The following is a 27447-nucleotide window of genomic DNA, read 5'->3' on the forward strand; positions in this document are numbered from 1 at the left end:
CATCATAATCCTAACAGTCTCAAAACATTCAAGCTAAATTAAATATCTGAGAGTTCCCTCTTTAAGTGATTTTGTTTAGCGAGTTTGTTGCTCTGGTTTCCATGACCTTCTCAGATCAAGCTCCGGCGTTGACTTAACACAACTGTCATCAATGCTGACAGCTCGTGTGCGACCACTGAGCACTTTTGACATTCTATAGAACCATGGATTGACATCTCTTCTCGGCCAACTAACAAATTCCTACACCAAACGTACTCCCATTTCCTTCATTTTTTGAATTTTCTTGGAGCTATTCCCAGGGCATGGTCTTACAGTGACAGATTGGAGTCACTTTTGCTGATTGAAATCAACTTAATGTTTTGCTTGGCATCTGAGAAAGCTAAGGAAAAGGAAGGATAATTTTAATACATTGAATAGTACTTGGTACTTTTTAATGGCATTTGCTGCTTAAAATGTGCGAAAAGAAGAAAAAAATGATGAGGTATTTGCAATTAACTGCTGATAGTCACTCTGGACAAAAACTACAGAGCAGATCAAATAAGTTCTGGAACTTAAAACATCTCACTCGTTGATTCTTAATGGCTCAGATGAATTTAATAAAATAAAAATACTCCACAGGGTTCCAGCTCCATTCCATTTCATTCTATTTTCAATACCAAACATTGCTTGCTCAGTCCAAATGCAGAAACATGATTAAACTACAAAACAGAAAGTATTATGCTATATATCATGCACCCAAAAAAAGACCATTCCATTCTGCAGTATGACATAGGCTTCTGAGAGAGAGAGAGAGAGAGAGAGAGAGAAATGCATGAAGCACCTCATATTCAAGAAAATTTGTCAGTCAGATATCCTCATTATGCCAAACAACCTTTTCTAAACAACTCAATACACCATCAAAGGGAAACTAAACACATTCTGTCTTGCACGTTCTGTTGAATAAAGATGGAACAAAAACATTTACATGGGCTTCAACTTGCTGGGCCAACAAGAACTCCCTGTGCAGAACCTTCCTTCCGGCTGCTATCCTCCTTTACCTCATCATCAGATTTTCTCATCTGAATTTTGTATTTAGCCTCAAACTCGGCTATGTCCTTCATCTTCTTCTCTAAGGCCTCATTAAGCCTTCCAACCACTTCTTCGAGGCCCTCTTTATTGTGCTGGACGGCTGGAAGGATTTCCTAAATGTTTCTCTCCACCAGCACACCTCCAATAATCCGATAGCACCGCCGGGATAGATCAAGCAGCTCAATAGCTCCAATAACCAACGAGTGCTCACTCACTCCCATATCTAACTCCGTGATTTTCGAATATATTTGGGTGAGTTCCGCCCTCATAGCACCATATCAGTTGGCCACCATTTGTTCATTCATGGGTTCCTTTCGATCACCTTCACCTTTGCTTGCCATGATTCTGGGGGAAAAAAAAAACAGAAAGTGAATTATCTATGATTCACTCCCAACAGTTTTGCATGAACCTTTTAAGTAGCTTAGTGGATATCAAGACATTCAATTTTAAATACTAAACAACAATTATGTCAGCTGAAATGTTACAAGGTTCAGTCAACCATAAATTTCTTATGAATTATTTTGGGATTTTCATTTTTGTAGGTCTCTTAATGATAAGAAGGTGTTGGAGCTCACCTCTTTATTGTGTTTGTTGGAGGGTAGTTGTCCTACTTTTGGGACGGACTATCAGTCCTGGGGTCTTTGATTTGGGGGAATATTCTTGCACATTTTTTTTTCCCTCTGAGCATTTAGCCCATACAATTGTCTTTCCACTTTATTGTACTATTTGGAAGGCCAAAGTCCCCTCTAAGACTTAAAGATTTAATATGGTTAGTTGCTCTAATTACAGTAAACAATAACAATATGTTGCAGAATATGATGCCTTTTAAAGCTAAACTAAAGATGTTTGATCTTTATGTTTTCAGAATCTGTCTTTGTTCCTTCATTGTTTCCTCTCAAGGGTGTGGAATAATTTATTTGGACTATTTGGAGAAAATTGGATGTGTTGGAGCTGATGGAGGATCTATAGTCTATCCCATTTACAGGTTCTGGGAAGAGTAGAGATGATTTGGCTTTGTATAAGTGTGGGCTTTCGGCTGTATTCTGGGGTTTTGGTTGGAGCAGAGTGCACATATTCATGGGAAAATAATGTTTTTTGTCTATTGCTTTGGGATAGCATCCAGTATATTTGGAAGATTGTCTTTTTCAGAGTTCTGGCATGATGGAGGGCTGCACTGTTTTGGTTTTTTATTCTACTTTATTTTTTTTTTGTTCTTATATACTCTAAGGAGGATTTCATATGTTCTTTTTCTGTAGAAAAACACATATGCATTGTATCTCTTGACATCAGTTCTTAACTCAGGGAAGAAGAATTATAACAAAGGTGTGCGGTGACATGGTGTGTGGTGACCTAGTGTGCCCTCCTCTCTCTCTCTCTCTCCCCATACTCCAAACATGTCAACAGTCCAAGCCAGTTGAGATAAAATCCAGTGTGGGGAAAACCCAGTCCTTGAAATAGTTCTTAAAGCACAAGACACTTTGTTTTAATAACAGTGGACCTACCACAAGAATGAAGTAACCTATGACATAACTCCCAAACCAACCCAAGGAAACAGTACAAGCTAGAAATATAAAATCCTCCCAATGAATCTATGACAAAAAAAACATTTAGCGCACAAAAAATCCTATACCCCTAAAACTACATGAAAGCCTTCACACACTATTTATTACAAATACAAAATCCTCCACAGTATTTATAAGAAACCCGCTAACACATAAAATTACACAAACCCCTAAAACTACATGAAATTTAAAATATGTGCCAAAATTACATAAATATTACAAGAAAGCCCCCAAATACACATAATCCTATACTAGTTAAACTAAACACAAAATAAACAATTAACTAAACTCAACAATCCCTGGACACAATTCTTCTATATTAGTGTCCAACAAGGATCTACCCATGATTATCCTTCTTGTTCTACATCAAATCTTCCCCATCCATAAAAAATTTGGCCTCAAATTTTGAAATGTTGAGGATCAAAAGTAAAAAAGCAAACTTGGACTCTTCAAAAGCCAGTGCTTGAGTGATGCAACAAACCATGTTCCGGTGACAGCACGATAGACTTGAATTGAGAATTGGAATGTATGAAAGACTGATGTTTTCAAGCACAGGCATTTCCTTGCTTGTAGCGTCTTCAAGTTGAGTAACACTGACAGATTGTTTGTCGTAGTTGATTGGGGGGATGGACTTCAAAATTTCTCATTGTTATCGTGAAAGACATGCGTTCTCATGTCCTCGAATCACACCCAAATCATAAAACCAAGGAGAACCAGGGGTACATGACCAATATTCAGGGGTATGATTATATGAAACATTATCAAAATAGTCATTCATTTCGATAGAAGCCAGACATCTTTCACAAGCATGTGAAGTAGTGTTGTCATTCCAAGATATCTTATACAGTTCTAGGTGAGGTTCCAAATGAAGTTGTATACAAGTTGACCCCATTTATATAAACCACATTCATAGGGCATCTTCCATCAATGATGATTTGCAAACATTCTCTCCACATTTGAGAAAGGTGTGAAAATGCTTGAAATTGTACCCTAAGTTTGACAAATGGCATTCCTTTTTCCTATGTTACTGAATCTATATTGCATACATACATATAGACACACACTGCAACTGTACATCACAAAAAGTAACACAAATTGCCCAAAATTCTCAATCTACTTGTGTAAAACCACTAGCTTGATTCTCAATTTGTCAGGAACAATCTTCAATTACTGGCAGCAACATGTCTTGGTGTAATGGTCACAGTGGAAATTCTCAGAGTTGGGAAAAACTGGATAGGGTCCTCTATAATTCAACTCTTATTCAATCTTTGCCAAATATTTATTTTGAGTATGGAAATAGGTGGACTTCAGATCATAACCCATTGATTATTTGGTTTCATAGAAATTTGCATCGGTACGGTCCTTCTCCCTTCAGGTAACAAAATATGTGGAACACTCATCAGTCTTTTAAGTCTTGCGTGGAGGAAGCCTGGAGGGAGGAATCCCACGGCACGGGTTTAGTTAGACTCGCTGCTAAATTGAAGCATACGAAAGTTACAATCCGAAACTGGAACAAGCAGGTATTTGGACATGTGCATCAGAACATTAAAAAACTGAAGGAAAGTATGAAGGTTCTAGAGGCTCAGCTTCAGGAAGGGTATTCGCCAGAAATTGAGGAAGATTTCTTCCTTTCTAAACTCAAGTTGTAAGCTTGGGAAAAGAGGGAGGAGATTCGTATTTCTTAGATAGCCAAAAAGAAGTGGTTGGAGGCGGGGGATAACAATACAAAGTTCTTTCATGCATTTGTGAACTAAAAAAGGAAGAAGGCTATGATTCATTCATTAAAGCTTCCGAATGGAGAAGTGTTGGATTCTATGGAGGCTGTTCATGAGGGTGCAGTAAGGTATTTTCAAACTTTCTTAACAGGTGCAGGACCCAATCGAACAGCTTACCTTGATGATATTATATCTCCTATGGTTTCTGAAGAAGAGAATATTGCTCTTTGTCGTGCTCCGTTGAAAGTGGAGGTAAGGGATGCTATTCTTTCTACCCCGAGAAATAGTAGCCCAAGTCCAGATGGTTTTGGTTCGGCTTTTTTCCATGATTGTTGGGATATTGTAAAAGAAGAGGTGATCGATGCAGGTAGAGATTTTTTTGTTGGGCCTCCTCTTCCTAGATTTTATTCTGCATCTTACTCTCAAAAGTTCAATATTCCCAGAGTTTTGACAAGTTCAGGCTTATTAGTCTTTGTATATCTACAAAAAAATTTCAAAAATTATTGTTGCAAGGATGACAGGTTTATTGTCTGCATTGATTTCTCCAAAGCAGGAAGCTTTCATTCCCAGTAGAAGTATATTTGAAAATATTACATTGGCACAAGAAATGGTTCATTCTCTGCATAAGAAGTCTAATGGTGGAAATGTAATGATTAAAGTAGACATGGCTAAGGCTTTTGATAGGGTCGATTGGGATTTTTTTAACTTGGTTCTAAAAAGCTTTGGATTCTCCCAGAGATTTTGTGGTTTAGTGGCAGAATGTGTTTCCTCTCCTTCGTTCTCCATTATGATGAATGGCACTTATAAAGGTTTCTTTAAACCTTCTCGAGGGCTTCGCCAAGGAGACCCTCTATCTCCTTATCTGTTTATTATTTTACAGGAAGTTCTTTCTCGGCTTCTAAAGAAAAATTTTATGGAGAATAAGATAGGGGCTTGCTATCATCCTTGTGGGGCACCTTTGGTATCTTACCTACTCTATACGGATGACAATCTTTTTTTTGCCAATGGTAAGAGAAGTTCCATTCGAATGCTTATCAAGACTCTTAAGAAATATGAAAATTGGTCTGGCCAAATGATAAATAAAGATAAGTCAAGTATTTTTTTGTCAAAGAGAATTGCTTATGCTCGGAAGCGATCCTTGTTAAGGATGACTGGCTTGGCGAAAGGAGGGTTCCCTGCTACATACTTGGGTGTTTCTTTGATATCGGGTCATCTTACGGCCCGTAGTTTAGAGCCTCCAGTTGCTAAATTGAGGAAAAAGATAGCAGGTTGGAAATTTAAGCTTTTATCTCAAGGGGGCCGCTTAGTTTTAATTAAACATGTATTATCATCAATGACGGTTTATCAATTGGCGGTAATTGACATTCCTAATATTGTCTTCACAAAGTTAAATTCTATGTTATTGAATTTTTTTGGAGTGGAGTAAATGATAAAAGAAAAAGGAAATGGTATTCTTGGCCTAATATATGTAAGCTTGTTTGTGAGGGTGGTTTGGGTATTAGGGATTTTGAGGAAGTAAAAAAGTCATTGCATATGAAGTTTGTGTGGAGATTGTTAACTATGGATAATCTGTGGACTCAATTCTTTAAAGCCAAGTATTTGAATAATAGACACCACTTGAGAGAAATAAAGTCAAATAAAGGAACCAGATTTTGGAGATCGATTGCTCGGGTGATACCTGAAGTATTAGAGCATGTTCCTGTTCAAATTAAAGAAGGTCGGCCTCTTTTTGGTTTGATCGATGGTTAGCCTCCGTTCCCCTTTGTGCTAAGGTTCAGGAAATCAGAAACCATAAGCTACGAACACGAGATTGTTGGTATAGAGATGGGTGGAATGTTGATTAATTAGTGGATCTGTTGGGTGAAGAACAGGCTGAGGAAGTAATGAACTCTGCTCTTTCTTGCAAGGAGAGTCCAGATACAGTAATTTGGGAACCTTCAACGGATGGGAAATTTACCACGGTAAGTGCTTGGGAAATTATAAGGGAGCGTAAAGAGGAATTCTTAGTTTCAAAATGGATCCGGCATCCTATGTTGCCAAAACAGGTGTCAATTTGTATGTAGAAGTCTTGGTTCACTTGTCTTCTAGTTGATACTCATATTCAAGAAGTAGGTGTTCAGATGGCCTCTCGGTGTGATTGTTGTTCAAATGCCAAGATTGAATCTCTAGACCATGTGTTTTGCACGGGATCTTTTGCTCAAGAGGTATGGAAACAAGCAGCAGTGGTGTTGGGTGTTAGTTGTATGGCAACAAATACATGGAAAGCCAGAGTTAATTTCTGATTTAGTTGTGCAAGATGGGCCTCACAGTTAGCCATTTTGGTAGGTCTCATATCTAGTCTCATCATTTAGAGACTTTGGACTCGTCGATGTAGAGCCAGGATGATCAATTCATGATTCAGTGTCAACTGTGTGCGAATTGTGTGGCTTGATATTAAATATTGGCTGAGATCCATTTCGGACAAGTTAACTAAATGTGCACCTGCTTCTTGCACGGATATTACAGTCCTTCATGCTTTGGATATTCAAGTTAAAAATGTGAGGGTTTGCCTTCCTCGTGTAGTCAGATGGTGTAAACCTGGGATAGGTTGGGTTATGTTGAATGTGGATGGAAGTTGTAGAGGTAACCCAAGTAATTGTGGTGGTGGAGTGATAAGAGATGAAAGAGAAGTTTTTTCCTCATTACTGGGCTATGGAACCAATAATATGGCTGAATTGAAAGCGATTATTATATGTATTAATCCGTGCAAAGATCTCGGATTTGATCAAGTGGAGATTGCTTGTGACTCTGCTTTGCCGGTTCAATGGATTAATTCTGGGAAGTGTTCGGATTGGAACTCATGGGAATTGTGGGAGGAGCTTGTGTTGGCATTGAAAGACATACATTACAAAGTGGAACATGTTTATAGGGATGTGAATCAAAGTGCGGATTTCTTTACCAAGTAGGATGAATCTGGTATATCTCGATCATATAGTTGACAGGATGAGCTTCCACAGCTAGTCAGGGGAATGATTCGATTGGATTTGTTGGGATTTCCTTCCTTGCGCTCGTGATGCTTTGTGCTGGTGTTTGTGAAGGTTGGAGGGGTTGGTATATTCCTCAAGATCTTTCAGAGTTTTGTTTGTTTTCCACTTATAGTTGTTTAGTTCTTATTTATTTGTTTGGTTGTGGGTCATTGATTTATTGGTTTTGAATAAGTTGGTTATGTCAGTTTTAGATTCTTGGGGTTTGATTTTGTTTTCCCCAAGTCTCAAGATTGGAAACACGGTATTCCTCTGCCATAAATGAGCGGTTTTCTAATAAATATAGGAGGTTCCGCCCTCTTTTTCTTTAAACAAAAAAACAAAAAAAACAGAAAACAAAAAAGGGCAGAAAATGGCAGCAATTTTGTCTGATCCTTGATGTTGGCAGCAGGTAGATCCTTCAAAGTGTGTACCACAAGTAATCAACTTTTCCATCAAATAACAACAAAATTGCAGGTTTTTGTAGGAAAAAAAAATTCAACTTACAGTGGACGGAAGCAATATTTACAGTTTTGGAAGTTGCAAAACAGAAGGAGAATCTTCCACAAGAACGTTGCCGGCGTGTGGTGCGCGAGTCGCTTGCGGGGAGTCTCCGGGGATGAAACTCCACGCGAAGGTAGATAAGGGGTTGGTGAATGCAATGGTGGTGGTGATGTGATAAGAAAATCACAGGAAGTTAGGGATTCAAGAGGGGCTGATGGCTGGAAACTTTTCGGCGGCATGTGGGGCTTCACCAGTGATCAGATGGTGATGAAATTCAGAGGGTTCTGAAGGGTAATGTTTTCAATGGTATGGGTGGTGTTGCAAGATGACGTCTAGAAATTAAGGTCTCAAAATCAAGGGGAACGACTGTAATTTTTTGAGGAGTTGCAGTAAGCATACTTGTTTCCGTATGGCTGTGTGGGAGAACATTACAGGGAAATTTAAAAGGAAGTTACAGAAAATAAAGAGAATTGAAAAAGAGATTTGAGAAGAGAATCTGAGGAAGAGGAGAAGAAGAATTAAGAAGGAGAAAACTGCTGTAAGTAGAAAAGACAGCAATTATAACAAAGCAGAACAATACGAGAATAAGCAGAACAGAGAGACAGATTGAAAAAGAGTTAGAGACAGAACAGAGAAGAAAAAAGAAAAAAAAGAGGATGACAATTACAGAATTACAAGAGGAGAGACAGAACCAGCAAGGCAGCAGAGATTGCCAGACTGAACAAAGCAAACAGAAGGAGAAAAGAAGGAGAAGAATGGAGGAAGGAAGAAAAGAAGAATGATTGGAAGGAAAATGGGGGACTGAAAATGGAAGAATGGAGATCATTGTTGGGCTCTAATACCAAATTATGCAGATAACTTCAAGGATCTGCAGCCATGAGAGTATGTAGGAGAGTACAAGGAAAGAAAATTATAAAAACAAAGAAAATGCCGGAAGAATGGAGGAAAAAAGGTTAGTACCTTTATGAAAAAAAAAAAAAAAACAAAGGCGATATTCAAAATTGTAATAACTATCGTAGAATTAAGATTATTAGTCATACAATGAAATTATGAGAAAGGGTAATTGAACAAAGATTAAGACTAGAAACAAGGATTTTAGATAATCAATTGGGTTTTATGCTCAAGAGATTGGTAACTGAAGCTATTTATCTTTTAAGAAGATTAATGGAAAACTTTAGGGAAAAGAGGAGGGACTTGCATATGGCTTTTATTGACTTTAAGAAAGGTTAGAAAGCATATGATCGAGTACTTAGGGAAGTTCTTTGGTGGGTTTTACAAAAAAAGGGAGTTTGCAATAGATATATTAAGGTCATTAAGGATATGTATGATACAATAGTGAGTCGAGTTAGGACTAAAAGGGGGGTATCTAGAGATTTTCCACTCACAATAGGTGTACACCAAGGTTCTACTTTGTGTTCTTATCTTTTTACTTTAGTCATTAATGAACTTACTAGGAATATCCAAAACGAGATCCCTTGGTATATGTTGTTTATAGATGATAATGTGTTCACTGATGAAAGTAGGAGCAAAGTGGAATCTAAGTTAGAACTTTGGAGAACTGCATTAGAGTTCAAAGATTTTAGGAAAAGCAGGAATAAGACAAAATATATGAAATGTAATTTCAGTAACGTAAGGAGGAGTAGTGGAGAGAAGATTAAACTTGATAATCAAGAAATTATTAGTACTAATATATTTCGATATCTTGGATCTATTATGCAAGCGGGAGGGATAATTGAAGACGTAATACATAAAATTAAAGCAGGTTGGATAAAATGGAGGAGTGCATCAGGCATGTTATGTGATCATAGAATACCCTTAAAAATGAAAGGGAAGTTTTATAAGATAGTTACTAGGTCGACCATGCTTTGTGAGTCGGAATGTTGGGCAAATAAGAAACAACTGTTAAAATGTGAATATTAAGATGGATGAGTGGTATAACATTAAAAGATAAACTAAGGAACGAGCATATATGCAATAATTTAGGCATAGCACTGGTCACAGACAAGATAAGAGAGGGATGACTTATAGATAATTTGGGCACTTAAAACACAGGTCTAGTAGAGCACCTATGAAGAGAAGTGAGTTAATTATTGTTTCTAACATGAAAAGGGGTAGGGATAGGCCCAAAATAACTTGGAATGAGGTAGTCAAGAAGGATTTAATAGCCCTTAATCTAGTAGAGGAAAATGCTCTCGATCGAATGAATTGGAGGAAAAGAATTCATGTACCCAACCCTAAGTCGGACTTAGGCTTGTTGTTGTTGTCATTGTTGAGAAGGGAAGAAGAATAGTCAACAAGGATTTAATAGCCCTTAATCTAGTAAAGGAAAATGCTCTCGATCAGATGAATTAGAGGAAAAGAAGGAGATACTAGGGGGAATCATGCGTTCACTTTCAATTCAAATTCAACAACCTACTATTACAGTGCTTTCACACATTATTTATAAGAAAGTCAGAACACAATAAATTACACATATACCCCTAGAACTACATGAATTTATAAACATACCCCTAAAATACATAAACATTACTAAAAAGCCCCCCAAATACACATTATTTTATACTAATTAAACAAAACACACAATAAACCATAACTAAACTCAACAATCCCTTGACCCGATCCTTCTAACTTAGTCTCCAACAAGGATCTGCCCATGGTCTTGCTTCTTGTCCTACACTAGAGAACTACAGCAGGACCAAACAGAGAGGAAAGAGAAAGAGGAGAAGGGAAGAAGAAGAAAATGAAGGAGGAGGAAGAAGAGAAGAGAGGGAAACCAGTTCTGAAAATCCGAATTCTAATATGGTAACTGTCTAATATAGCACAATACAAAGAAAGCATTTATACTCAAATATATCTAAAACACATAATGCCTAGCAAAAAAAGAAACTAAAACACATATATGTTAACCGCAACATAAAAGGAAATTATACAACACACAAAAATATAATATAAATTCATAGTTTCCTAAATCTAAATTGAACCATATAGGGAGCTTAAATGATGTAGGCCATCATCATCACACTCACACAGCTGAAAGGAACTCAGCTCCAGAGAGTGTAACTCTGACTATGACCGTTAACAGCTCAGAAACACCTCACAACCAGTATCCTCAATAAGTCATGCAGCATCCAAATTGCGACGACCTCTCCACTGAACCAAGTACCGTCGAAAATCACCCTGAGGAGAAGTCTCGAACTCATCTTCGAGGATAAACTCCACTGTGTCCTGTGGCCAAGAAATGGAAGGAGCCTGAGGAACTGCTGACCCTGCATAAGTATTAGATGACGAAGCAAGAGGTTCAAAGGTGCTCCGGTAATGTGTCAAGTGCTCGACAATAAAAATTGGGCTAATGGTCATATGATTAGGCAAATCAAGTAAATAAGTATTATGTTCAACTTTCTCAAAGATGCAAACAAGGTCAATGGCACAGTCATGGAGCTTTTTAAAGGAATTTCTTGTTAGCATTCAGGTCTAATACAAACCATGACAATATCACACATTAAATTCTCTAACCTTACAATGTACATCTACAACAAGTTTGTAAATCCATATCATTCATGGAAAGTCTTCATCTAACCCTAGCATGCAACTCATGGTCATGGATGAACGAACAAAGACTGCTTTGAAATATGGGTGGCTAATGGTGCCAAAATGCCTAAAGAATTGCAAAAGTAGCTAAATCGTGAAAGCTATGAACCTTAGAAATAGTCCCATGCTTATGCCACTTCCTAATTGCTCAATTCTTTCAAGGATCAGTTGCTGTTCCTAGCAAAAACCACAAAACCAATAAAGAGCACACTGGCCCATTGAAAGTTTCACTGCTTAAGCTTAGCATACAATTTAGCTTCCCTCAAAGTGACAAAAAGCTGATGAAGATGAATCAAGTGATCCTCCCCTTGTATTACTATAGACCAATATATCATTGAAATATACCATTGGAATTTATCAAATGGCTGCAAAGCAGATGTCATAACCCTCATAGAGGTGCTAGGAGCATTAGAAAGTCCCAAATGCATGACCAACCAGTCAAATAAATCATGTTTTAAAGGCAGTTTTCCACTCATCTCCTGGTCTAATTCTATTTTGGTGATATCCACTACACAAGTCAATCTTCGAGTACCAACTAGAGCCAGCTAGCATGTCAAGCATATCCTCTAATCCAAGGGTAGGGAACCTATAATTGATGGCAATCTTATTGACAGCTCTACCATATACAGACATCCTCCAAGATCCATCCTTCTTCAAGGTAAGAAGGGCTGGCACTACACAAGGACCAAGGATATATCTCACAAATCCCTTCTTAAAGGAGTTCTCCTACTTGCCTATTCAATTCACGACACTCCTTTAGGTTCATTTTATAATGAGGCAAATTAAGCAACTATGAACCTAGGACCAAATCTATAGCATGTTGTCCTGCATGGACAGTAGCACAGTACGGAGTTCATTGGATACTAGACAAAAGAACTCAACAAACAATACTCACTCACCTGAGAAATCTATAGCATGTTGTCCCGCATGGACAGTAGCACACTATGGAGCTCATTGGATACTAGACAAAAGAACTCAACAAACAATACTCACTCGCCTTAGAAAACTTCCCAAGGTATACACGCTAAGAAACACTTGTTTTCTAAGTCATATCACTCAAGAGCCTCATATCTAAATATCTAACAATTGATTACTTATGTTAATAGGGACTACAGTGCTAGGTTGTCCCTAAACTTAGGATCCATGGTGTGACTTAGTAGGGGTATTCCCTACCATTTAGCTTGTTCCTAAATGATCTTATTATCTTTGTATCTATACACATAAGTGCATTCCCTATCATGATTGCTCACATCAAGTTCCTACAACCATAGGCATACTAATAGTCTAATAGGACATAGGCAATATCCATCAAGAGTACATCACAAAAAAATCTTACCTTTATAGTCTCGGATGGGTACAATGCACCTCTCAGTGATTGACAGATTTGTCCCCAACAAGCAGCTATGCAACCTCTAGTGGCAGCATTTTCATTGCACAAATGAGCTATTAACTTGAGAAATACTAGGCCCACTAAAACAAATGACATAACGGGAATCTACTTGTCTTGCAGTACTCTCTTTAGGGGTAAACTAAGGAATGTTAGTCGTTAGGCCTAGATTGACGAAGGGTTTGAATTAACGAGACTAACTCACTTGAGATGATGATCTATGAGGAATTGTAATAGCTTTCTAACAAATCACTTCTAGAGATTTGAATACAATTCAACCTCTCCGCTAACATGGAGGAGCATTAACTAAGACTGTGATGAGTACCCTCAACAATACCACCCAAAGCAAAAGCTCATCAAATCGCTCACTATAACTTGCTACAGTTGTGGTTTGTTGACGGTTCAAGAGCTCATTGATTCTTATAGGAAGAAGGGAGCTACTTCTCTTTCAATCATTGTGTCATCAATTCCCATCAAGTAATGAGAAGTTGATCTAATGGAGGGTTTGTTGAAAATTTTGCCAATTCTTCTTGGCTACTCATAGAAGTATTATCTCAACAAACTGAAATTTGTCCTTATATGCAGCACCACTCAAAAGTAATCCTCCATCTCTTCTATCCAATCTAAGGAGTAATTTGGACCTAGTTTTCCATCATACATTCGCACATCTTCCTTGACCCAATTAGTGATTTCTCCAAAGTCCTCCTAGTCATGCCAACGTGAATGTGGGTTATGCCCGTTTCTCCACATCATTGGCCTCATCAAAGCTACCATCCTCAAACCTAGACTCCACATTAACTTGAGGCTAGAGGTACTAAACTAGTAGATGGTCCACGGACCTGACTCATCCTGTTGAGTGCAGGTTCAGTGGTGATGATTTCAGTGGTTTTGTTAGTGGCCATAGGATAATGCAACATGACTACATTGATTCTAAGACTAAACTACAGGTGATATGGATCCTAAAACTACTACAATGCACACACATTAGGCTATTGAACATAATGCACGTGAATTGACATGGTTCTACATAGTATGACAACAAGGATCTGTGGGTATGAACTAGGATTCAAGCAATGAACTACCCAAAGGAACTCATACTATAAAGGCAGTTTTTTCCTTAGATGGACACAAGAAACTTGGAACTAAGCAGATTACTAATTTTACTAATAATTTAAACATTAACCAAGATAAAAGGCAGAATTTTGGTAATCTCACCAGTGACTCTATGATCAACTTAGTCACACACTTCTTTCAACTTAATTCCCAATTTCTTAAGTTTTCACAAACAACCCACAAAATGCAGCAAATAGGTCAAAACTAAATTCATCCTCCAAAATATGAATCAAACTTTTTCAATCAGTTTGCTATCAAATAGCTCCAAAATCTCAAGGCTGGAACCAATTTCTCGCAAGGCTGGAAGTTGTAGGAGTTAACAATGATTCACACACACGATGCCAATCTGTGGAGCATATGTGCAGCTGGCAAGGTTCCTCCAGAAATAGCCTTTCCGCTATTGGTGGATTGAGCGATGGTGAGTCCGTTGGTAGTGGTGTGTGCATTTTAGTCACTTTAGGATCCATACTTGTTCTCAAGCTTAGTCTTCCTCAGCATTATTGTACCATATAACATGTTGCATTATATCATGCCCACTAACAAAAGCACTGAATACCTCATCATCAAACCTGCACCAATTGGTACAAATATTTGTTTGTTCGATTAGACACTCTCACCAAAAATATGAGCATCTCACAAGACAATTTGCACAAGTCTTAAAGTTTCTGGATAAATGGCTAAATGCTAGACTCCACAAAAACAGATAAAAATACATTTATCAAGACCAAATCTGATCCGCCTAAACTGAATCATATTCAATCCTTAAATTAAATGAATTATATATAATTTTTGAAAATCTTACCCATTGATAAACGGGTTGGGTCATGTTTATCCAGAAGACACCTGCCTGATGCCTTAACAAACAAGTCCTATTACTATTTATTATTTACATAACCCAAGACCCGGGCCCAACTGCACAACGGCAAGGGTCCAAGCAGCCAAACCTGAAGCAACAAAGCCCCAAAGGCCAAGACCCAAAAATGCTAACCTGAAGTAGCAATTGCAAATCATGAAAATTGAAAACAAACTTATAAACCATGATGCTAAAACCAAACCTTCAATTCTTCATGGTTCATATTTGATAGTTTCAATATTTACTCTTGAATATGGCAAAATAGCAATGACAGGGACGACACCACTGCACTGGCACAAAACAGGCACAACTCCACCACAATGGCACCACACACGCACTTCAGTAGCCTAGACAATCAAATTCAGAACTCCACATCCTTCCTCACTCAGCTACTCAAGCGACTCCAATCTCTAAGGCATGTGGCAGCAGTCACAAGATCACGCACCTCTGCTGCTATGGCATCCAAGCATCAAACAGAACAATGGAATGGAGGAGACATCATGTGATTCCAGTATGCTTTTATTTTTAAGTTTTATCCAAGTTTATCTTGACCAAAGATTTAAGTCTTATCTTGGTCAGGTTGGTCTAGGTCAGTTGGTTGGTCCTTGGACTCCCGGATCTTGGCATTCTCTCAAATCTCCCTTGCTATAAACATGTGGTCTTCAATCTTTATATTATAAAATTTCACTAGTTTTATTTTTTTCAATATTGTCATGGCTCTATAAATGTGGGCCTGGAAAGGAATCAAAGGATTGATTTTTGCATTTGCTGCTACTGTTGCTCAGTTTGCTTTTTATGGGATTGAAAAATGAGGATTCAGGAATTTTTTTAATTATTTTATGTTTGCGAAATTTTGTTGAATAATTTTAGTAAAATTATCCTGACTTGAAAATTATGGACTTCACTCAACACTTATGATAATTTATGCTTGACTACACATTCTTTGGATAGAATTGGAAGCTTAAGAAAAAATATTGAGTTCTTCAGACATGCTTCCTTCACACACCAGTTTGTCACTTAATAACAAGGTGATGAACTTATTGGTGAACTCGTATTGATGAAAAAAAAATATCATTTTCTATAATGTTGGATACTCTTCATGCAGTGATTCCTCTGTAGACTTTTTGAAGTCTAATCTAAACTTGTGCTTTAATTAGGGAGATTTTTTTTCATGTTCATTTTTTGCATGCACATACTAAATCTCATCGTTCAAAATGGTCTAAAAATATCTGTCAGCAAAATACAAGATCATGTCAAACATGAAAAACAGCCTAATTATCGAAAGGTTGAATTTCATAAATGTTGTGAAAATGTGAGAATGCCACATGTACAGGGATTTCATCAACATTTTCCTACATGGTAGAACTCTGCTTATTTAATGCTTGAAAGTTCTTTGTATATAAAGATGCTATTTTTCTAGTTGCCAAAAGGAAATTGAGAAAATTACTAGTTTTTTTAAAGGTTTTCTAATACATGATAACTTTTTTTCAGGGCGTCTTACGCACTGGCAAATGTGTACTTTCAAGGAGTGTGGAAGATAAAATTAACTTTGCTTGATGCAAAGTTAGGTGATGATAGCTTTTCAAGGGATTTGGCTAGTGAAATAAAGAGGAAATTCAACAAATGTTTGTCAGATTATAGCATGATTTTGGCAATCCCTGTTATTTTAGATCCTCGACTCAAGCTGAAAATTTGTATTTTTTTGTTTTAAAGAGGTGCAGCCAATAACATAAAAATAATGAGCATAAATATGTAATTGCGTCAAGCTCCAAGGCCCCATCAAGATTTATAAAAGCACTTTCGAGCATTAAGTAGAGTTCCTTGGGACAATTTTGACGAACCCCCTTGCACTTGCACTATCACCTATTCACAGCATTCATGACATTCAAACTTTCAATGTCATAAATGTTTCACCCATATTTTATGGCAAAAGAAAGTTCCATTCATAGGGAAAGAATTTACAAGAGTGAGAATGAAACATCTCCTGAGAAAAAAATGGGACAAACTAGAAATAAACATTAAGATCAAGGAAGAGAGAAGAGATCAACAAGCCAGTATGTTCCTCCAATCTCTTTGTAACTCCTGAAAACTAGCCCCTCTAAAACATCCAAACCCAACACACCACACTGAAGCCAAGTACTGAATTTTGTCCAAACCAGCACCCACACAGAAAAATAATCATTGCACTATGCTCCATCCATATTCCCCATAAACTACAAAAACGCCACACTTCCATCATGCTGCCCTATCCTTCCTCCTACCAAAGCCTGCAAGAGAAATGGCTAACAAGTCTTCCACTGAAAAAGGGCATACCCAGCTCTCTCCCATAATACCAAAAGGCTTATTCCAAATCCTCCAAGCAATCACAGTGCAAAAGAAGATGAGAAGCTGTCTCATTCTTGAAACAAAGCACACATACATTGGAAGAGAGAACCTTCAAAGGTCTCTCATTTTGCAGCAAGTTACTAATATTTATTTTATTAAACACAACCAACCAAGTGAAAGCCTTAATTTTTGGGGGAGACTTGGCCTTCCACATAAAATGAAGAATTGGAACCATTACCAAACAATAATTCAAAAATAGATTTGCAAAATACACTCCCATCTGATCCAAAGACCAAGAACGAACATCCCTCCCCAAAAAGAGGTTACTCTCATTTAATAAAGATAACAAATATGACAACTCCACCATCTCCTTATCGTTAAGCGGTCTCCTAAAATGGAGATTCTAGGAAACCAAAGGACTTCTAAGATCACCAACAAAGAAATATGCCTGTATTTTGTTCAACTCAAACGAAAGAGACAAGGGAAATAAGTGGAGAAGGAAGGGAAAGAAGTTGAGAAGGAAGTGTTTTCTAGCCATAGGTCTTTCCAAAACAAATACATGAACCCCTCCCCGCCTCAAATTTAGTGTGAGGTGTGAATGAAGAATAAATCTGAGAAGTGGACCTCCATGGACTACACAAAGAACATCTTAAATTAACATTCATATCCCGCCCATTCTCATTGAACGAACTTACTTCTTACTACTTTATGTGATGCAGCGGCAGCACCAAGATTTTGCAGCTATGGGAGAATTTAGAAGAAATAGAGGAGAGGAAGGAAAGGAAACGAAGGAGAGAGGAGATACCCGGGGGGGGGGGGGGGGTGGACTCACATTCAATCAACAATTCAGTTTCATCAATAACTGCCTGCAACATGGCTTTCACACACTATTTATAAGAAAGCCTCTTCACATGAAATTACATAAAAGCCCCTAAAACTACATTACATTACAAACATACCCTTACTTTACACAAATATCACAAACAAACCCCAAATACACATAATCCTATACCCATACTTAAGAAAGGTATGGAAGGACTTGATCTTATGCTTAGAGTATGACAAAAGCCATTCATTTTTCCAGTATGCTGTCACCATATTGCTGGATTTATTCATATATACTGCAACTATATATCACCAAAAGCCTTAACACAATTTGCCCACAACCCTTGCTCTTAGTTTATCAAAAAATATCTTCAATTCACCTTTGATATTCATTGTCCTGCTGAAATGAAACGAATTCACAAAGAAAACTCACAAATTACAGCAGCGAAACCTATTTTTTATGCTGGCAGCAACAATTTCTAGGGTTACGTGCCAAATTATCACGCTTGCTTACAATATATTGTGTCCGTGATCAAAATATCAAGCTGCAGATCAAATTATCATGGAGAAGCTCAAAATATCATGGCTGCAGGCAATTTCTCACAAGACAGGAAATTGCAGAAGAATCTGGGAGACTTTCTCACATGCTTCGAAGGCATATGGGGCACATGAGTCGCCAGTGGCGAGATTCCGGTGATGAAACTTCAGGCGACTGCAGATCAGTGGGTGGGGAGCACAGTGGTGGTGGTGGTGTGATGAGAAAAGCACAAGACACTAGGGATTCTTGAAGGCCAATGGCTGGAGCATGTTTGGCCAGCGCATGGGGATTCCTCCAGTGGTCGGGAAAGCGATGAAAACTAGAGGGTGAGGATTTCGGGGGGTTCTGTTTGCAAGGTTTTGCAGGAAGGGGTCGGGAAGGTGGTTTTTTGAAAAAAAATGGGGGCACGGCTGGAATTTCTGAAAAAGTTCAAAAACTGCAGAACTGTTTTTCAGTTTTTTTTTTACTGAAATTTCACAGAAAACCAGGAGTTTGAATCAGAGAGATAGGAGGGAGGCAGAGGCATGGAATAATGAAGAGATCAGAGAAGAAGATAGAAGAAGGGAGAAGGAGGGAAGAGGAAGAAGAACAGAGAATCAGAATAGAAAAGAGAGAGTTCAGATCAGCGAACAAGAAAGGAAAGAGAACAGAGGGAACTAAGGGAATTATAGGGAGAGAAATAAAAGGAGGAGAAGAAGAGAAGGAGAAGAGAAACAGAGCAGAGGAAATAGGGCAGAATGCTGCTGTGCAGCAGGGAATTAAGGACAGAGCAAGATATCAGAACAGAGAAAAGAAAGAAAAAGAGAGAAGGGAGAAGAAGAGAAGAGAAGAGAAGACAAGAGTGAGGGAGAATGGGTGGACTGAAATGGAATAATGAAGATCATAGTTGGTCTCTAATACCAAATGATGCAGGGGCAGCATCAAGGTTCTGCAGCCATGGGAGAATTTAGATGAAATAGAAGAGGAAGGAAAGGGAAGGGAGGAGAGAGGAGATACTAGGGGGGAACTCACGTTCAATCAAAAATTCAAATTCATCAATAACTGCCTACAACATGGCTTTCACACACTATTTATAAGAAAGCCTCTTCACATGAAATTACTTAAAAGCCCCTAAAACTGCATTACATTACAAACATGCCCTTATTTTACACAAATATTACAAACAAGCCCCAAATACACATAATCCTATATTAATTAATACTAAACACATATAATAAACCACTAACTTAACCCAACAATCATCAATCCAATTCTTCTTGAGTAGTCTCCAACTTGGAGCTCTCCAAGGTCTTGTTTCTTGTCCTACATCATTATGCCAAAGTGAAGATTATTCGAGAAGCAAGCGCCAAAACCAATTAGTTAAAAGAGCAGTGTTTTATGACACCAACATACCAAGACCCAGCCCTCCCTAATTTTAGACCTCCCCCCCCCCGCCCCCCCCCCCCCCCCGCCTTCTCCCACCAGACAACAAAAATTTTCTCATAATCCTCTCAAGCTTGCTAGAACCCCCACCGTAATCTTAAAAATAGACTATATATATAAATGATAGAAATACAAGCTTGGATCAAGATTATTCTTCCCCCAAGAGAGAAAAGAGCCCCCTTCCAACCATCTAATTTGTCACCCTTTCCATCATCAGATTCCTAAAATCCACAGCTCTAGGATTCTCCCCCAAAGTGACCCCTAGGTAAGTGAAAGGCCAATCCATGGTGTTTCAAGATTTGTGTCATTGGGTATGTTAAAGTCATGTACTTTTTTTTTCCCCCAAATCAGTGTTTTAATGCTTAAAAATTAGTGCTGTAGTATCACAAAATCCATGCTTTCATGTTTTATGTTGTTTTGTGTTGCAAAAATAGTGTTTTGTGTACTTTTAATCCAAAATCTTGAGGTTTGTCATAATTATTATCATGCTAAAAACCCAAAAAAGGTGATGTTTGTATTTTCTTTTGTTATGATTAAGAAAAACAATTCAAAAAAATTGTGAAAGAAAAAAAAAAAGTTCAAATGGTACTAGTATTGCTCATTAGAAAAAAGTAAAACGATAGAACTTGTGTTCTTGTGCTAAAAATTAATTCTGTTTCCTCATTTTCAAATAAAAAAACAAAAACAAAAAAAAAAACAGAAATGTCATAGAAAATTTTCTGAAAATAGAATACCCCTCTAAAGCTCAACCTCTTGGATTTCTTATTGCATGACATTTTTTGCATATCACATCATTGATTTGCTCGTCTTTTGTATGCCTTTGCAATTCCCCCATGATAAATGGGAGATGGGAAATTTCATCTTTCCTAAAGCATTCGGTGCGTGTGCACTGCCGGGTGGTGGGGGTGTTATCTAGTTCCATCACCTCAAGATATCTTGGTCATTGTAGCAAAAAATCCGTACTTGTTTTTTTTAGTTTTGAAGCTCTTTCTTTCCAATATCTCTAATCCATCCAAAGATGGAGCTTGGAAGTGGGGTAATGACATCATTCTTGGCTTCTTGAGGTGAGAATGGCCTACACAACAACGGAGTTATTCGATATTTAAAGGTTGGTAATTAAATAAACATGGAAGATTCATGAATCATGTTTAATTGAATTTGAAGGTAATCATTGGATAATCACATATTGTTTGTGAAAAAGGTGTGTAAGGGGTGTTGGTACCTTTCCATCACATAATTGTACTCCCAAATCCTATTCTAGTAAAGCAAATTAAAAATGCACATCCCCTAGACCCAAGTTTAGCATATAGACAGAGAAACCTAATCTAACTGCACCTAAGTATATAACGGGTTAGTAGCAACTTCATTGAATTTTTGACCTATTATCTCATCACCCCACCACAATTAGCCACCCTATAAGTCGAGGTGTCGAACCCTCACGCCCAATTGCCCAAACATTACAATAGGCCACATTGAGAGAAACTAGTGATTGTAACAATCACCGTTGATCTTCTGCAAGATTGCAATTTTTCCCAAAATCACAACTACTGCCCTCAATTTCAACACTAATTTTTTTACATCCCTCTGCGACACTGCCATCACCATCAAAACAAAACCCCTTGAAAGGCCCTTCCCCAAAAATTTCATCTCCATCCACAAGGCATGTGGCCTTATGCACCATTAAAAATTTCCCAACCAGCACAGCCTCAAAAGCCCACTTTTGCTAAATTTTTCTTCACACATAACCACCATAAGGCGATTCACCTAGGGGTGTGAGTCAAGCCTATTCATGAGTCGTAAGCTACTCAAACTCAACTCGCTCTCTACTCAACTTGACTTGATTCTATTTGAGTTTAAGCTACTCGAGCATCTTCAAGAGTCGAATTTGAGCTTTGTAATACTACTCACGGACCTAATTGAGCCTAATCGAGCTTATTTATTTTATTATTTTATACTATTAAGATATATATTATACATATATTTAATATTTTATATAAATTATATATTTTATGCATGTTCAAATCGAGCCAAGTTCGAGTATCCCACTATGTCGACTCAAATACACCCCTATTGACCACCCCAGGCACTGCATGCTCTTCGAAAGCAGTGATCAACTAGGCTAGGTGAAATTGTCTATCAATGCATTGGATGCTAGATTGTATATGCCATGCATACAAAGATCAAGACGTGTATGACTTCACTAGCCCAACTCCACAACATATCTCAGTGAATCATAGCTAAATATGCTCAATAAGAAGAAATGATGTTTGAATTTTGATGGGACTCATGTACTTTCTTCCCATTTGCCATAGAAAAGCAATCAAAGAATATATAAATAAATTATAGTTGTATAATCATCTAGATTTCAAAATCACTCCAAAAAACAATAAGAAACTATTTAACCAGTTCATAACCTAAAAGGTTATGAACGATATTTTCTTGCCTTCAATTTAAACACTCCAAAGAAACTTACAAGAAAATTTATAACTAATAGAATAGGAACTCTACCCCACTATTGGCAATTGGCCTTCTGCGGTAAACATTTAGCCGCAAAAATGGCACAAATGTAAATTGGAGCAAACATTCATGAATGAAGCATAAATTGAAACAGTTTGTATAGTTCCAATTACTTAGTTCAAAAGGGAAAATAAAAAATTGTATAAAAAGATTTGGCTAATTCATAATTACAAAACAAAATCCAAAAACACAAGTGCACAAGCAACAGTTTAAATACAATCTTCTATCTTCAGCACCATCTCACTTGCTAACCCCAAACTTCACTAACCACTACATTCCATACATTATCTCATTTGCCATTTTCGATTATTATTCCTCTAGTCCGTTACCTGAATGACGGAGGAAAGCTGAATAAAATTTTGAAATCTGAGAACTTCTTTGGAGTTGCAATAGCTGCAATAATTTTTCTTGTAGAAATCATTGAACAAAGTGAAGCACATGAATTGTGCATCACCATCATAGCCCCTGCAGGGCAGAAGAATCTTACTATTTCTTTGCCATTGAAATCCTCACAGCATTGTCTATAAAATCACAGCCAATCAAATTGCATGCTCCTAAACTGCAAGAAAGTCAACAGCTTTCTTGGCTTTTCTTTGCTTGATCTTCACCTTCACATTAACACCATTATCAATGATTGACCGAAGCACGGTCTGTAGCTTCCCCTCTAATTTCTCCCCTTTTCTTGGTGTGTATACCACATCATGGATATCATCAGCCAATGCTCTCTGAGAGAGAACTGCGCCCACAGCAGCACAAGCAGTCGAATCCTTAGGTGAGGCCAGGTCGAATTTCATGTCCTTAGAAATGGAATGTGCCACAGCCACAACCTTGCTTGTCACTCTATGAATAATGCAGGCACGAATCGAGCTTTTCGATATGAAAATGTCCAAGCAAAATGGTTCATGGTAGGGCGCAGTAAGTTGATTAAAAGTGGGAGTCCTCAACTTCTTTTCCCCAACATAAGAACTCCCTGTTTCATTAAATAGAGAAGAAGATCTGCTCTTTACAAATTTTGGAATTTCTTCACTACTAGAAGACAAGTTTTGATCGGAGCCTTTCTTCTTTGTCCTGTCCTCCCGCTTATCCTTATTCTTCACAGATCTTTCACTTCCGGAAGCCACATTACAATTTAAATTCTCCTTATTTTTATTCCTCAAAGATTTCTTCCGGTGAAAATTGAAATTGTACTCTTCGAACTCTTTTGAATCCCTATCTAATTTATAAAAAAGATGGCCGTGAATTCTCATATCCTCAATCTCATCAAAGTCTGGGTCATCCTCACAGCGAGTGCAGCAATTGGCTGCATCATCAATATCTTCTTCAGATGCAGATCTTCTTTCCAGTGCCCCATATGCACCTCTCCATGCCTCCACTAAACCTGATGAAACCCGCCAAGTATCAGGGTCCACAAGCTCAATATCATATCTGCCCGTATGAAGCCTTTCACTGGAAAACAATGGTGAAAGATGTAACCTGCTAGAATAATCTGAAGAAGTGACACTGGTACTCTGACTAACCAACACCTGGGCAGTTTCGTGATCCTTATCAACAATCTTAGAGTCCCCCGTGCAAAAACTACAGAACCTTGAACATACGAAAGAGCTCACCACTGAAGACGCGACTGCATTTCTTCTTTTCAGCAACATCAGCAGCATATTCATTCAGGGTTGCTGCAATGAAAGAGAATTACTTGCCGCTATAACCCACTTGCATCAGGTGTGCCCGAATGATTATACAGAAGAATTGAGGTTTAGTGCGGGCAGCCAGGAGGTTTGTGGTAGGCTAACAGCAGCAACATGGGCCACAAAGAAACAACAAAGACAACATTTTTAACTAATTAGTCAAATAGAAAGAAAAAAAAAAACCCCTCTTTTTGTTTCTTAGTGAAGAGAGTAATATCTATTAGATAAAGATAACTCCATATATCAGATAAAGGGTAACTTACAAAGAGAAACCTATAAATTAGAATACAACAAAGAGTCAAAGACAGCAGCAACATAGGCCACCAAAGGAACACAACAAAGACAGCACCCAAGCACAGCCAGCCAAGTCAGTAGAAAAGACAAAAATGCTACTTCCCTTAATAATGGTGGATCTCAGTTCACAAGTGGTTCCTCTCCCAACTCTATGGAAAATTTGCTTATTCTCCTTAAAGCCCATATGTTGGAACTCTATTTTTGCGACTTATTCTTGGAGGAAACTCTTGGACTGGTACAATATGGTGAACAAAGACATGTTGTCTACATTAATGCAAAGTGAATCATGTTGGCCCATGAAGCTTCCAATGAATTTTGGCCATGATGAATGGCACGGTCCAATGGCAAATGGTGATATGGAAAGACTATTTTTTGAAGTTCAAAAACTAATGAAGAAAATTCTAGTCATACAAACATTCATTGCATGAAACTCAAATACATAAATTCAAATTTCAAAAACCCTTCCTTCCTTTGGAGTTATGAAGTAATTAAATATACATATGCAGCTATTGAATATCCATAAATTATTCACACAAAAATAAAAAATAAGAATAAAACATGTTGGATTCCCTCTCAACCTATATCAGACATTCTAACCCAATATGTGATACATAAAAATGGAACAGAACAGAATAAAATTGACATTTATATTATTAAATGTTTGGCATATAATTTTCAATTATTTCCATTCCAACGTACTAAACAAATCAATTTAGTAAGGATTTAAATATTCTAGGATTGATTTTTCAGAGCGACTAGTTTTCAGAAGTTACAAAGAGATCAGAGGAACATGCTGGCTTGTTGATCTATTCTCTTTGTGGATCTTAATTGTTTATATCTGGTTTGTCCCAGTTTTCTCTTGGGAGATGTCTCATTCTCACTCCTGTAAATTTTTTCCCTGTTAATGAAACTTTCTTTTGCTATCAAAAAGTTGGAAAACTAAGCACTAATTTTTGAAATAGTCACTTTTCAATACCCAGCACTAATTTTTAAGATATTACGGCACTAATTTGAGATACTGCAGCACTAATTTTACATAATCAGTGTTCTACAAAAGGTACGGATTTTGAGGTACTACAGCCCTAGTTTTACATAATCAGTGTTCTAAAAGCATAGATTTTAATATGCAACAGAACTAATTTTACATAATAGTGTTATAAAGGCACGAATTTTGAGATACTACAGCACTAACTTTGAAGCACTTTTTATAGCAAAAGGAGAGATTTCATTAGAAAAAGAAGAATTCACAAAGAGGAGAATGAGATATCTCCAATCAAAATTCTGGAAAAATCCAGAGAAAAAAACTAAAAGCACAAAAAAAATACATTGAAGTACCCCAAAGCAAAATATTCCTCCAATCTTGCTGAACATCTGAAAAGCTCGTTCCCTTAAAGCATCCAAAAAGGAAGCACCATAAAGAGGCCACATAATGAATCTTTTCCCAAAACAACTGCCTATTCAATTTTTTTCCCTGAAATAATCCGTGCATTGCGCTCCAAACACTAATTTTTAAGCATTAAAACCCTGATTTCAATTTTTTTTTTTTTTTAAAAAACTGACTTTTATTTACCCAAAGACATGAATTTTGAAACACTAAAAACACTAATTTTTGAAACATTACACTGATTTTCAACACTAAAAATGCTAATTTTTGAACACTAATCTAGAAAACTTGAAGCACTGAACACTAACTTTGAATGATAATCTAGAATTTAAAACACTGATTTCTACATACTAAAAACACTAATTAGCACACTGATTTGAAAAATTAAAACTAACTAGAGACACCAATTAGACCATTATTTTTGCAACTTGAAACACTGATTATAGAAGTATTAAAACACTGGTTTTTCTGAAAAGTTAAAAACACTTATATTTACATATTGAAATGACTAAATACACTAATTTTGAAAAAAAAAAAAAAAACACACACACACACTAGAGATATTAAGTAGAACTCTAATTTTGGAAACATTTAAAACTCTATATGATTTATAGGAATTTCAAACCCTAATTAAAAAATTGATCTCAAATTTGATTGACGAGATAAGGCTTTAATGTTAATAACATATATGTTAATGTCTTACAGATGTCTGAGATCCAAACACTATAATTCGTTCTTAATTCAGAATTATTGCAGAGGAAAATAGATCATTAGAGGTAAATGAAGTGAGGGATTCTTTATTTAGAATTATTGCAGAAAAAAATAGATTATTAGTTCAGTTGTAGTACTTTTTAAACTTGTGTGCAGTTGAAAAATCGTCATCATCTTCATCATCAGCTTTGTAAAAATGCTGCACATGCATATATTCCCTTTCCTGACCCTGTCATATGCAGTGTCGGGAGCCCTTGTTATTACAGAACAAGAACATTCTCAATTCTCAAATCACTTGAAATTCAATCAGCAAATCGCCTTCAGTATGGATATACAAGAAATATACTCAGCTTCCCACCCAATACAAAAAATAATAAATAAATAAATAACAAGAAAGCATCTGCTTTCAAATGAAATTGTCCCAAAACCGTCTCTGGAAGAGTCTCTGGTCTAGGCAAATCATGTGTGTGTGTGTGTGTGTGTGTGTGTGTGTGTGTGAGAGAGAGAGAGAGAGAGAGAGAGAGAGAGAGAGAGAGAGAGAGGACAAACATTACTCGCGAGTGCCGGCGTAAAGCGATCTGCGACTGCAGAATGAGGATCCGCAATCTGCCTTGTTGTGCGAATGCCGAATGCGGGCGATATGCTGTATGGCGGTAGAGGGAGCAAGCAGTGGTGGGCAAGAAAAATCTAAAGCCAGAAAGATCAAATCAAACTATAAAATCGAAGTAAAAAATCGATTAATTATTTTTCGATTTGATTTTGGTTTGGCATTTTATTTTTTTGGAATTAAAGGTTTGAAATTTTTTCCAATTTTAATTTTATTTTAATTAAAATTATCCAATAGCTTGATAGAACTTTATTTCTCAAATTTATTTGTCTCAAAAAAAATGATATACATTTTTTAAACAAAAGATGTTAGATGAGTAGTGTTTTTTACTTTAGGCATAATTGCACAGG

General features: G+C 37.2%; 1 protein-coding gene and 1 pseudogene across 6 annotated transcripts; both read right to left on the reverse strand.

Moving 5' to 3' along the window:
- Positions 1 to 798: 798 nt before the first annotated feature.
- LOC131149270 (prefoldin subunit 2-like) lies at positions 799 to 1409 on the reverse strand (annotated as a pseudogene).
- Positions 799 to 27402, reverse strand: LOC131149269 (uncharacterized). 6 transcript variants are annotated; one of them, XR_009135185.1, is made up of 3 exons: positions 27040 to 27319; positions 22749 to 24201; positions 799 to 1413 (listed from the first exon to the last, which is right to left on the reverse strand). XR_009135185.1 is itself a non-coding variant. In XM_058099573.1 (3 exons), exon 3 carries the CDS (start codon positions 24078 to 24080, stop codon positions 22974 to 22976), a length of 1107 nt encoding a protein of 368 aa, XP_057955556.1. In that variant the 5' UTR covers positions 24081 to 24201; positions 26628 to 26719; positions 27040 to 27173; the 3' UTR covers positions 22533 to 22973. The 6 variants fall into 6 exon arrangements, 4 of the variants coding, with proteins under 4 accessions (XP_057955556.1, XP_057955557.1, XP_057955558.1 ...); XR_009135184.1 differs by having other exon boundaries at positions 27045 to 27173; XM_058099573.1 differs by lacking the exon at positions 799 to 1413 and adding an exon at positions 26628 to 26719 and having other exon boundaries at positions 22533 to 24201; positions 27040 to 27173.
- Between the last annotated feature and the right edge of the window lie 45 nt (positions 27403 to 27447).

This window comes from Malania oleifera, chromosome 2 (assembly GCF_029873635.1).
Source record: "Malania oleifera isolate guangnan ecotype guangnan chromosome 2, ASM2987363v1, whole genome shotgun sequence".
Classification (NCBI taxonomy): domain Eukaryota; kingdom Viridiplantae; phylum Streptophyta; class Magnoliopsida; order Santalales; family Ximeniaceae; genus Malania; species Malania oleifera.

Coding starts and splice junctions, on each gene's coding strand:
- LOC131149269 (XM_058099575.1), bottom strand. CDS start 24,080: ATGAATATGCTGCTGATGTTGCTGAAAAGAAGAAATGCAGTCGCGTCT.